This window comes from Lontra canadensis, unplaced genomic scaffold (genome assembly GCF_010015895.1).
Source record: "Lontra canadensis isolate GAN:19392208 unplaced genomic scaffold, GSC_riverotter_1.0 scaffold139, whole genome shotgun sequence".
In the NCBI taxonomy this organism is placed as follows: Eukaryota; Metazoa; Chordata; class Mammalia; order Carnivora; family Mustelidae; genus Lontra; species Lontra canadensis.
The window spans coordinates 140969-154690 of NW_022631133.1; the positions used below are offsets into that span (position 1 = coordinate 140969).

General features: G+C 41.8%; 1 protein-coding gene across 1 annotated transcript in view; it reads right to left on the reverse strand.

Annotated features, from left to right (window-relative positions):
- Window positions 1-3578: 3578 nt before the first annotated feature.
- Window positions 3579-13722, reverse strand: part of LONRF1 (LON peptidase N-terminal domain and ring finger 1) — a 38015-nt gene continuing 27871 nt past the window's right edge. The window contains exons 8-12 of the mRNA XM_032843393.1: window positions 12610-12731; window positions 10165-10323; window positions 9917-10079; window positions 6701-6853; window positions 3579-4347 (exon numbers count right to left, since the gene is read on the reverse strand). Of these exons, the coding sequence (XP_032699284.1) occupies window positions 4189-4347; window positions 6701-6853; window positions 9917-10079; window positions 10165-10323; window positions 12610-12731 (756 nt within the window). The 3' untranslated portion in view covers window positions 3579-4188. The remainder of the gene's footprint in view (window positions 4348-6700; window positions 6854-9916; window positions 10080-10164; window positions 10324-12609; window positions 12732-13722) is intronic.

A 13722-nucleotide genomic window follows, 5' to 3' on the forward strand; every position in this document is an offset into this window, starting at 1 on the left:
GTATCATCATTCATGTGGATTCTATTTTCTTGATTTAATGTACTTCCTTTAAAATAAGATTGGGTCAAAGAATATGACCATTTTAATGATCCTCGATACATACACTGCAACATAACTTTCTAAAAAGGTTGTTAGCAATTTACACTGCTCCCAGAAGTATATGGCCAAGCCTGACTTGGCCATCTCACAACCTGGGTGAGCTGCTTAAAAACCAGCTTTAATTTCATCACTGTATAATGCCTATCATGTGTCAAGCCTGCGATGTCAGAAAGTCAAAGTGAATCATTTCCAGACCCTTCCTTACACACTGACCTTCTTAGATGTTTTATAACTTGATATGGTGGTAAGGTCGAGCCAGATGCCTGGGTTCAAAGTCCGTTTCACTGCACATTAGCTGTGTAAATCCTTTGACAATCACTTAACTACTTAGTCTTTCAGTTTTCTCATCCGTACAAGGAGAATGCCTACTTCGCAGGATTTTTCTGTGGATTAAATATGGTCTTACTACATGTTGAAAGTAAGCCTATGCTCTTTTCAATACCCTAAGCCAGGACCCCAAAAAATCCTTACGCATACATTTAATTTTGGTGAACAGCCAAAAGCTATTTGGAGGCAGGTCTGCAAGAGAACTCATTTATTAAACTGTTATAAATGTTTAATGTATAAAACCACTTAACATTTTTAAAGTGCTGGCATTTAAGCATTAGTTTATGAAGAAAATTTATTTTTTTATGAAGAAAATTTATATTGAATTCATATTGGGCCAGTCCTGTCATTGCAGATCAATGCCAGACAACGGAGTTATTGCTATTCTGTCTGTCCTCAGTCTGCCTGTGTAAGCTTGCCTTCTTTCCTTTTAAATGAGTCAGTTTGGTTCCTGAGAAAGCAAGATTATTTTTGTCTTGAGGTCTGAGAAAACTACTTGTATTAATTGCTTCTTCTCTTGCACTCTCCTTAAGAGACTTCTATTAGATGGATGTTAAAATTTGAATCAGTCCTCCACGTCTCACACTTTAATGGGTCTCTCCTTGTGTTCTGGAAGGGGACCCCATCCAACCTTCCACCTCATTCATTCATTCTTTGCATGCATTCTTCTATTTTGCTCATCTACTTATTTTTATGATTCATTCACTGATTCAACAAACTTCTGTTGAATGTTTCTGTGGTACCAGGGATTGTCTAAAAACATTTTTTAGATTTCCAGATTTTTTTGAATTACATATCCTCAAATCGAAGACTGTTGAGTTTGTTGTCTCATTTAGAATTTTTCCTCAAATTTCTAGGATTTGTCTATTTATCTTTGACATTTGGGATCCTTGTTCATTCTTTCGGAATTGCTGGTTCAGTCACAGGTCACCTGCCTCTGTTAACTGTGGGGGAACATAGGGACACACGGCCGCATGAGGTAGTGCAGGAGTCTGCAGTCTTAGAGTGTGGGCTCTCATTCCTACTGGGGATCTATAGCTAATGTTTCATGGGTCTACTCTAGCCCAGTGTCCCTATTCGGTGATTTGGCTGGAGAACTACTGCTGTTGCTACCTACGGCTCAGCCCAAGTAGGGAAGAAGCCAAATGATCTACTTTTGTCAGGTGTTAGCTCCCCAGAAATCCTCTGGAGTCTTCTAAGATCCTCCCCTAGTTTGGGGGATAGTCCTCCACTTCCGCAAAGCTATGCTCTCCTCAGTCTTCTAGATCATGTCCTGTTTCCCTATCTCAGAAATTCCTCAAAAGCATTTGTCAACTGATGGATTTTTGGTTTCACAACATCATTAGATTTCATTTTCTTTACTGTCATTTTGTTGGATTTGGAGGAGAGAAGGCAAAGGCATCGCTCAGTCTAACCATCTTTATACAGTCTCTCTTCTTAATGGGCATTTATTTCAGTTCAGTGGTCAGGCTATTAAATCTGTCCAAACTGCTAGACACCAGTCATAATACTCGTGAGAGGGTTTATGCACGATTCAGTTACCTCCCATCAGTGCCATCAGCAAAGTACAAGGAAAGTGCTATGAGTTCAGAGTTCTATTTGAGTGAAGGTGTCTGGGTTCCTTAAAGAACAGGAAGATATGGGCATGTGGAGACAGGTGTATTTAGAGAAGAGCAGCAACTAGCTACTTGGACTTGAAATGTTCAAAAGTGACAAAACTTAGTCACGTCAAGTGATGAGGGTAAGAAATCGATCAGGTCTTTGTTTCCCTTTCTGGATAAATGGTTTCATAAGGTACAGGACGAAAATAATTGTCCAGGGTTCCAAGAAAATCTATAGACATAATAACAGAACATTCATCACAAAATTAGGGTCAAATGATAAAACTCATGAATTCCCATGTACAGGTATGTATGTACACGTAGTATGTACACGTAGACAGAGATCCTTTCATGCCCATTTGTGTGGGCGCTTATCAGCCGTGGATTCAGCACCAGGTAAATCCTACTTCTTTCTCCTACATATTTTGAGAAGTACAGGCAAAATCTGCATGTGTATTACTACCTGGACACTACTCAACGGGCATTCAATAGTTTATTATAAGAAAGTTTACCAGAACTTCTAGAACTCCAGGACTACCGGTAAAGTACATTTGGGGAATGGCCCACTCTTTGGACAAATCCTTAATTAGCATAATTGTGGGGGCAAAGGAGAGTTCACTAGGCATTCATTTCTGAATATATTTTTTATAAGAATATTCACTGTTCAATGACTTATCTATATTTGGAAACTCCTACCCGGGAAATTGGGGCCTGGTGTTTAACCAAGGAATCTCAAATGGGGGTAATGTGAAGAATCATGTCTTTACCCTAATTCTAAATGTTGAAAAATGGTACTTTAAAGGTTTGTTTTAGGGCCTAAAGCCACCTTAAGACACTGGATTGTTTAGTCAAAAATGATCAAAAGAAGTATTTTGAAGGCTATAAACTTCTCGTGTCACAAAACAATAAGCAAAACTCATCCGATCTTTATGACACTGACCTAAAATATAAGAAAAAATTATTATGAATTTAGCTTTTATTCAAAATTAAATAAGCAAAAGCAAAAGTTTAAGAAACTTTTACAAAGGACTTACATAAAAGAAAGTTAATAGGGACAGTCACAAGTTTGCAACAAATAATTACAAAAGTATCTAGGGCAGCAAGAATATAAACCATGTCACAGCATGGTGATCTAATTGTGATATGAATAAGGCATAACTAACATTTGCACCAAGACCAGAATTAAAAAATAAAACATACTTTAAAAGCTTAGTTCTACATTAAGCTTCTCCTCTTCCTCCAGATCCTTAATGCATGTATCCTATGTAATTCTTTTAAACACATCCTGTCAAACTATAAATTATATAGATGGGCAGTTAATGTGAAAAGCCCCCTAAAATGTACAAACTAACTGGTACTGAGTTGAGTTCTCCATTTACCTTTATGTACAGTTAAATGTAAACCATATTTTCACAGTTTTGAGTGTTTTATGAATAGATGCACAGTACCATGGCAGGTTTGCAATGGTTCCTAAAAACTGGCTCTAGGTTCTGCATCCCAAGCCTGCATCACATCTTCCTGCAAGTTCTTGAGAAGATGGTGCTCCTAGGACGCAAGTATTTACATACATAAGGAACTGTGTCATAGTCAGTGGTCAAGACCGTTCGGCAAGAGCAGGATTTCCAACCGAGAGAGATACTCAATACCGTAGCTTACAGACTTGTGCAAATAGAAGCATTTAGGACAGATACATCTGAGGCGAATTCAACTCGCAAAAACTTGTCTCACTGCTGTTGTAAACTCGGGCAATGACCAACCCTCAGCCAGGTCTGCTCTCTATGGCTTTTTTTTTTTCTTTTAAAATTTTAAAGCCAGAGAAAATGCACACACGCGCGCGCGCACACACACACACACCCCACATACACACGGGTCTCGCTTTGTTTTAGAATATGGTACATAGTGCAACTTCAGGACAATGTAGAGGTCTGACACACATTCAGTGCGTGTTTTTCTGTGCAAGTTCTTAGTGGTCTCCGTCCTACTTGAAGGTATTGATTTGCAGAACCACATGATTCAGGAGGTTGAAGGAAGGGGGAAAAAAAAAAAAAAAGGTTTCCTTACATTTCTCAAACCAGCACTGGATGTGCAAAAGGCAGCAGACAACCCGGCCGTCGGCACAGCCAGATCAGGATAACTTTAAAGGAAGATCCAAGCAGTCAGTTTACTTAGATTGGTCTCTAGAAAAATAGGTCAGTATATGCTGTATCTTTGTCAACCGTTCTTTCAAAGACTTCATCGACAAGACAGACAGCTGGTATCGGGGATCTACAGGGAGAACGGCCAGGAGCCACCAACACCAAGCCGGTCCGTTAGGGGTTGCCTAAAAACGATCAAGTTCATAGTGTTAATACAAGGCACATCTCTGGGACAAAAGCAGTAACAAACCCAACAAGCCACTGGTCACTGAGCGCTTTACTACGTGTCATAGAGTGTCTCTCAAATTCTTCTAACAGGCAGGTAAGGAAGGCTCTTATGCCCGTATGAAGGGGGGAAAGGGGACACCGGACTGCAACCCAGACCTGACGCCAGGGCCCTCTCTCTCTCCTCGGCCCCTCTGATGCCAGGGCCCTCTCTCTCTCCTCGGCCCCGTGCTGCCTTGCGGCAGGGTCGCTCTGCTTCAGACTGTGGACGTCTGGGGACCGTCCTGTGCCTGGTGTCCTGTTCAGCAGCAGGTCTGACCTCTCTCCACTAAGATGCCAGAGGCGGCAGTGAAAAGTTCTCTCGAATTGCGTGAGGGGTGAGGTCTTAAAAGTGAAAGACAGACATGGAATAGCAAGGGAAAGAGGAGAGGAGCTGTCAAAGACAACGACACGCCACATGTGCCATGGGGACAAAACTGTCCTGAGAACTACTTTCTTAAAATATCTAAAACGTTAAGCAGATATTTAAAAATGTCTGCAAAGAACTGTGGAATCCTAGGCAAGATATGAAAAGGTCTCCACCTCTAGCTTTGTTTTAAAAATAAACATTTCCAGCAAAGAAGTCCTTTGGATGCTGCTCTGGTGTTGCAAGGGCTGTCTGCGAGCTACTGAAAGAACTTGGAATTTGTACACAAGAATTTTTAAGCCACTTCTGTTGCACACTGGCTTGCTTCTTCCTGAACCTGAAACCCGAGGTTTCAGAATGACAGAAGGCGCTCCCGAGATCAGTGTGGATCCCTCTAGAATCTCCTAGAATCACACTAAAGTTGCTGTGTTCGTGGACTATCTCCGCTCAGCTCAGCCTCACTACCTCCTCCTCCTCGCATTTCAGGGGGGTTGGAAACGTTTCCCAGAATCCATTCCTTCACATGGTTCTGGGTTAGACTTGGCTAAGGAGAGGCACACTTCTGTGAGATTTGGAAGTTGGAAGAGAAGAAACCATTGTTCTCCTGAGACTGTTGCAAAGTGTCGGCAGATCTGCAGGAGCGTTCCAGAGAAGTTCTTAGCAGCCACCTGATACTGATACTGGTGGGTACCTCCCTGGTCTTCCTAAGAATTACAGAAACTTCCTGCAAGTTCTTGAGAAGATGGTGCTTCACTGCGTCAGGCTGAGATCTATGGTGGCAGGTCCCCTGTCTCCCATCCGAGAGGTCCCTGATCTTCACTCCTCCAGCTCTACCAACAGCTGTGTCAACTCTACGTCCTACGTAAACCCCTCCCGCCTGGATTATACAGCGTGGCTGCTTTTGTTTTCCTGAGTCCTGACTCCTGACAATACTACCAGAAAGCAGTGCTAGAGGACTGAATAATAAAAGGGAAGGGTGGTGAACGCAAGGTTGGATTTTTACATTTAAATTCTACTTGTTCAATTTTATGGTTATCAAAGGCTATTCTGTCCCAGCTAATCAGATTCAGGTAGCCAGGATAAAACAAATGTGTGGCAATTGCTGGATGCAGGACACAGAGGGGTACTCAGTTCAAAGAAGATGGTCTGGTGTGAGAAGTTCAAGTTCAGGTGAAGGATTCAGACACTTAGGCGAGCCTTTGAAAATCAGAATGGGAGTCAGTGTCCATCACACTGGGATCTAGTCTCTCTCCCTCTTCATCTCTTTCTAGACATTCCATTATGAAATCTACGACCCTCTGACCATCAACATTTTAATCAATTCAAAATGCTTAGGTCTAAAAGTTAGTGTTTTGATGGATCGATCATCATTTTCCAGAATGAGGCTACTTCTTTTCGTGCGTCTTACAGTGCCGACGGCACCGATCGGCTCGCACAGAAAGTGCCTTCTATACATTAAAGTTAAACATAAACCTTAAGTACTTGAGCAAGACCATCAGAACGATAGTTTCTTGAGGAGCGAAGTGTTAAATACGAAGAGACACAAAACCCAGCTGTCCCAGAAGAGCTGACTGGCTCCAAGGCTGACTAGGTCTCTTTATCACAATTTACTAGGTGGGTACCATTTTACTAGAATATTCTACCTTCCACTCCTTATGCTTCCTTCAAGCAAATCCCCTGTGAAGGGCTTTGTTCTATGCACTCACAGCTACAGCTACCTCAGGTGACAACTCTGTCCTTGCCCATTCCTATGCAAACTGTAGTGGACATCAAAGGAGAACAGGGTCATGACTTTAAAGACACCAGGGACAAGGAAATGCTGTGCAAAAGGAAAACAGAACTTAAAAATCCACTAATTTGAGTTTATTTAAAAAAGACTTTTGGAAACAATATCCAAGCCATCCTACCTGAAGGTTCTCCTCCCTCCCAGGCATTGAGCCAAAGTGCTGAAGAATCTGGCTTCGAAATCTGTCTCTTAAATTCTGAAACCAGCTGCAGGCTTGTGAGTAGACCAGATCATGAAGCTGTCTGAGGTTCTTGATCTCCTCTTCATTCTCAACCTAGAAACACAACAGTCAGTTAAGACTCGTGTCTAGTCTTCTGGTCCCTTATCACTAACCCTACAGAAATGAGAAAACAGTAAGAATTTAGAAAGAGGCAATACCTATTCCAGCGCTGGATCAGAGTACTCTGCAATATATATGTGTATATAAAAAATATATATCCTATATATATATATATTATGCATTTCTGCCTCACATGCTGCCCACGGCCAGACAGAAGAAGCACCAATGGAGGGCCACCCCACTTGTCCACAATACTGGAACCCTCCCGACAACTTCCAGGTGGGAGCAGGACTCCTGAGGGTGAGTTCTTGGATAAAGGGCTATGCAAATTTGGAATTCCTTTTTGGCTTTATGGATTAATGGCTCTTGAAAATAGTGGAACAATAAAAGGGAAGACCAGGGGGGGAAGTTTTAGGCAGAGCTACCACGGCAGAACCCAGGAACAGGATGGAGGACAACCATAGTGACACCTTTTTACCAGGGAACTGGAGAATAACAAGAAACTAAAACCAGTATATCAGAAAAGACAGAATAAATTATGCCAAGATGAAGTGCTTCCTGTGAAGGCCAAGGCTGGGGCTACCTCCATCATGCCTCCCTGCATCCTGCAGACAACACGAAATTAAACGCATCCGCCTTGCAACCTAAGATCCAGAAGGAGTAGCCTCATAGAACCCAGGAGAGAAAATAGAGCATTAACTCATCCATTGATTTCTTCGGCACGCGCTTCTAGCCCACTCGCTCCGTGCCAGGGAGTGCCCCACTTCACATACATTAAGTCCTCTGAACAAACACCAGGCCTGACTCAGCCTTTGATACTTTTAGAGTGACTCACTATAAAAACAATATACTTCTTATTTTTTAAAGATCTGAAATGAAAAATTAAAAATCACCTGCTTTTTGCACAGTGTGAATGTGCTTAATGCCACTGAACTACAGACTTAAAAATGATTAAACTGGTAAATTTTGTTAATAAAAAGAGGAACCATACAATTGAATTCTAGTCTTAGAATGACGACAGAAGGTTCAGTCCCTTGCTAACACACATTGGTCTTGACAGGAGCTGGAAACAAACTTGTGACTTGTTAAAAGTATTAAAGAAAACTGCTACTTTGTACCCTGCTAAAGTTCAAGGAAACCACGGGCTGGAGAAAACAATGACAAAAAGGTGAGTGCCTGAGATGGAAAACAGAGCTGGCTAAAAGCGAGTAGAACTTGAAGTCTTCAGTAGAAGTCATAGAAAACAGAATCACTACACTAAGGAAAAAAAGAAAAGGCTTTGCTGTAAAAAACAAATTTGAGGAGCTCTTCCAAAGAAGACAACAATCATTATGGAGATGAGGCCTTAGGAGGAGGAAAAATTATGAGCCATTCCTAAGACTACAAAGACAGAACTGTCTCTAAACCTCAAATCCATAATGCTTTCAATATGCTATTCTCTTGCCCCGTATCGACAGTAACAGGGTTAGCCATATACTCAAGGGATTTTGTCATCAAATCCAAATGTGAAGTGTAAACTTGCAAAAAGCTAAAACGGGGCAGTACTTTTACAAGGAATATTGCCTTTGATTCTGTTAACCAAGCATGTCTGGTTATCAAGGCACAGATGTTATCAATCAGCTCAGAATTTCAACTCATTTCGAGGTGATGGGGAAGGGGACTATGTGCCATAGGCCACCAGTAAAGAAAAAGTGTCGTGGGGGCGCCTGGGTGGCTTGGTGGGTTAAAGCCTCTGCCTTTGGCTCGGGTCATGATCCCAGGGTCCTGGGATTGAGCCCCTCATTGGGCTCTCTGCTCATCAGGGAGCCTGCTTCCTCCTCTCTGCCTGCTTCTCTGCCTACTTGTGATCTCTATCTGTCAAATAAATAAATCTTAAAAAAAAAAAAAAAAATGTTGTGTCCCCATGGCATCGGGAAGGGAAATTTGTGCCATAGGCCACCAGAAAAGAAGTGTCGTGTCCCTATGGCATCTTTATAATAAGCTAGGACAGGGAATATCAGACTAATCGAGTTCACCAGAGAGGCAGTACCGCATATGAAAGCAGAGCACTCAGGGGCCAGAAAGCTTGCTTTCAGTCAGTTTTAGGACACTGCCTCTAGGATCTTAGGCAAATTAACATTTTTTTTTTTACCTCCCTCATCTGCTAGCTGAGTTTTGCAAATTCAATGAGCTTATGTCTGTAGAAGTGCCTAATGTCAACATTCAATAATAAGCAATTAAAATGAAGGGCCCAGTGGGAAAAGTCCATGAACAGTGGGAGCGTAAGATCAGTGGTTTTATAATGTCCTTCCAAAAGAAACTGCCTTTAATTTGTTACCTAACCTAACTGCAGATGGTGACTGAGCTACTGGAAACATCAGAAGGGCCCCATGAACCCTGTCCAAGAAGGTCATCCCAATAAACCTCCCCAGGTAAGCCGTCACCCGGAAGTGTAGCGATGGTACTTTCTCTGTGATGCCCTAGACTTTGAACACATCACCCAACTATGTCCCTTTATCATTAAGGTTATGCCACACACATATAGAAGTTTTTAAAGGCTTTTGTGTTTACATTTATGTCATTTCAGTCTGCTGATTTTATCAGTTTTGACTACTAAATTTAATCAAGAAGGGCAGGGATTAGCAGCTTTCCTAACTTAGATGGACTAAGCCCCCTCCATACCCACATATTTCCAGGCACCATGCTGGTTCTAGAGCCTGGAGAAATGAAGACCTACGTTCTGGACACCCAGGCTCACCTGGAACTCTCCGTAAGAACGAGACAAGAAGAACCTAACTTGCAGGGAAAATGTCTAACTCTAGAACTCTAAACCGTTTTCCTCCAACGGTATCAACCACAGACCTTCCAACAGGTAAGAAATGTACATTCCTAATTTGTAACGTACAGCCATAATCTGCAGAACTAAGAGAGAACTTCTGATAAATACCAAAGTTCAGATCAGTGAGGATCTCTGAGAGGAAGAAGTGTTCTATGTGCCTGGAAAAGTATCAGCCTGCATGTCTGTGTAAGGACTCGGGCAAAGGATACTGAGGTGGTGAAAAAATCATTTTTTCATACCTTCACATCTTCCAGATATTCAATGTCTGCAGTGCAATATCCATCTTTCATTCCCCTTTTTAAAACTCTAAACCGTTTTCCTCCAACGGTATCAACCACAGACCTTCCATCAGGTAAGAAATGTACATTCCTAATTTGTAACATACAACCATAATCTGCAAAACTAAGAGAGAAATTCTGATAAATATCAAAGTTCAGGCATGCGAGTTCCCATACAAATAAAAATATTTATGCACAGAAAAGCGTACCTATTTTGTGTGTCACTGACACACATTCCAAATTGCTTAGTCCCAGTTTGCATACTTCTTCGAATCATCAATCTGTATCTTGGCTCAAATACATGAAGAGGGCAAGGCACAGTGGGGTAGGCCATAGTGCAAACAAATATTGGAACATTCTTGGTCAAGCTGAAGAAGAAAAAAGTTTCATTATCACACATCAGAACATAAAAAAATCTGTGAAGCTTGCCACATTATAATATAAACAATTAGCTCTAAATGAGGTGATTTTTATTTTTGCCAAGAGCAAGAATCAGCATCTCTTCATTAAGCTCTCACAGATGCAATATTAATACTAAAAATCTGTGATCCTTTTATCAAAGTAAATCTGAATTTAAGATACCAAATTATTATATAGAGCTAAATCATCTTTACGAATAAAAGGTATAATTAGTATTTGGTATTAAAAATTTGTTTCAAATATATGTAAGTTAACCTTTTGTCCATAAAATACTCTTAGAGAAGGAAAAATGAGCTCCCACAATAGACAAAAAGCAAATCCTTAAGATTCTTAGTGCATTTGAAAACTATGAAAAACAGATTAACTCTTTTCTCAGGATGATTAAAATTAGAGAATATTTTTCACTGCCAGATTGGCAGGAAATAAGAAGGATAAAGGCAACACCCAGTCCTGGCAAGTTCGTGGGAAAAACCGGCAGCGTGGAGGACAGTTTGAAACCATACAACCCTGCTGGAGAAGAATTTGGCTGTGTGTGTCAAAAACTTTAAAAAGTTCATATCCTTTGAACTTCTAGAGATAATTCTAAGCACTTTAGGACAGTTTACTGTAACGTTGTATACAGTAACCAAAACTTAGAAGAGGGACTACTAAAATCCTATAGGTCTATCCACAAAATGAAACACTGTTTTCATTAAAAGATGTGTACATGTTGACTTGGAAAAAAAAAAACAACAACAGGAGATTATAGACTAACATGAATAAAATGATCTCATTTTTGTTTAAAATGTATTTACACATATATTAAAATCTAGAAGGATATATGTCAAAATGCCCATGGGTGATTCCTTTCGGGTTACAGATTGTGACCTTCCTCCTCCCTTCCCCCACAGGCTCATTTACAGTATTTTCTAATTTTTCTTCAAAAAGGCATAACTATATTAAAGTAATACTTCATAATACAAGTGCTCGTTCCTCTTTTGAAAATGTGTATTCTATCCTGAGCACTCTATTGGGTCTTCTTACAGCTCATACGTTGACAAGCAGTGGATCTATTAATTAGGAAAACTCTCGAGTACCTGGGGATGAGCAACCTCTTTTAAAAAAATCCCCTGTTGGTAAGCGGCAAGACTCCCTCTGACCTCCCTGCCTCACTCAGCACCCCCTCCCGTGACTCCTTCCTCTGTCATTTGAAGATTCCAGTCTTTGGCAGTTTGGTTGTGTCACTATATTTAAGATTTCTAAATTATATCTGAGGCTTTCTTATACCTGGCTTTTCACACTGTTGACCAAAAAGGTTCATAATCCTCGTATCAAAATATTTTCTATCCTAAAAATCACACAACAGAACATGAGTTTCGTGGAAGACCAATCAGTATCCATTTTGGTACAGAGAAGACTGGAAATCGTTCTTCTGTGGAAGGCCCCTGGCCCAGTGAAGACAGTCAGTGGACACATACTAATTTTGCAAGCACAGTTTTTTCTTAGAAAGTAAGAAAAAATGTATTTTGAAAAATAGTGGAAATAAACAAGGTATTATGTAAAAACTGCAATTCTGTTCTTCAGGGTGGAAGAAAAAGTCAAGAAATTAAATACCTAGAAAAAATTTGAGAGACTCAGGTGACTGGAGCAAGAGGAAAAGACATGAAGGGAAAAGAACGGAAGAGAAGGACGAGGAAGGAAGAATACAGAGCAACAAAAGCAGGTCCGACCTCCCCAGCCCCGACTAGCCCTTGTGTGCTCGCTCTTCACAGCGGTCTATACCAGCTGTACCAGTCAATAATCTTCACTCACTGAGAATTTGGCCCCTAAATCTTTCAGTCTCAGGCCTCAAAGTCCCACCCCCTTCCCCAAACTCTAATTGGCTACTGCACCTGCCAATCAGGGTCCTCTCTCCTCAATCCTCTTCTTGTCCTGCCTCGGGGCACCAAGGCACCTGAGGGCTCCATTCCCAGTTCCACTGCCTGCAGTCCCTGCAGGAAATCCCTCCTCCACCTAAAAACCTGCTTGGGGCAAAGAGCTGAGTTGCCAGCCTCCAGTGGAAGATCTGGAAGTTACCAGAGAAACTCTTAAACTTCTGTCTGTTGAGGACAGGGGAAGCTGACCAGGGTTTGTTTAAAATGCGCCTCTGGCTAGACTGGGTTGGACTGCAGACAGGATCCAGCTCGCTGGGAGGAGGTCTCTCCTTACTGTGTCAAAGGGCGGGGATCACAGTAACTTTATGAGAAGAAACTTACTGTGAGAGCTCAGCAGTTTCTTCATCATATATTTTTTTTCTCTCAGACAGCTCATCAGGCAGATACTTCACTATCAATTCTTCCAACAGCTGTGTGACACAGTACCTCCTATCTGCTAGATACTAAAAGACAATATTATTTTACATTCCAGTGCTTTTCCTACGGTATAAAACAGGCAAAACAGTTGAACTGAATAGAGTAAAGCCTTAATGACATATTTATACAGTCGAGTCTGAATTAATGGGGGAGGGGGGACATGACAATGGATGGTGCCAAACGGGTCCACCTGCCCAGGCTGTGCCGGAGACCCTGAAGGCTACGCGGCTGCAGCGGAAACTGCGCCCTGGACAGAAGCCCCTGGTCTTGCGGTGGCCACAAAGCCTCTCTCAGCAGCAGTCAGGCCTGCCCTGCCCTCTCCCACACCAAAGGCCAACTTCTCCCGTGCGGCTCCTGGGTACTTCAAACTAGCATTTTGTCGGAGAAACAAAAGCTAAAGAATAAAGAAAATAAGGCCCTCACCTTGTTTAAGTTGGGTTCCCTATTTCAGGGGCGGAGTTCCCAGATCATTTTTCTTTCAGATTTTCCTTCCACCGTCACCTGCTATCACTCAGACCCTTAGGGAGCGGTTGCTTTCCCCCCTCTGTATAAAACGGTACATTTGTACTTCTCCCTCAGTCCTCGGAAAAACTGCCCCTCACGCATTTCTGGCCTTCTCTATTGCAGCTGCTAAAGGCCGTCCCTCTCCCTCCTGCCCAGGAAGAAGCCTGCCTGTCCTGCTGCAACTTTACCTTTTCCACGAAGTCTGCTTAACTAGTTTTCTGTCTCCCAAGAGGCCCATTTTTACCACCTTTACCGCATAAAAGGCCGTCATCACAGCCTGCCCCGTATGCCTCCATGGACAAAGAGACCTTCTACTTCTGTAGGTAAGTTAAAAACTGCCTGAGGCCGGGGACCAGGTCAGAGTGTGTGTCCAGGATTTTGGAACAAGAAAATCACCAGTATAATTTCATAAAACTAGCGAGGCACAACTCTTGGGAAACAATCACAAGATTAAAGAGAAGCCGTACTTTTAATCTGCAGATGCGGCAAAAAAATAAGGATTTGTCATTATCT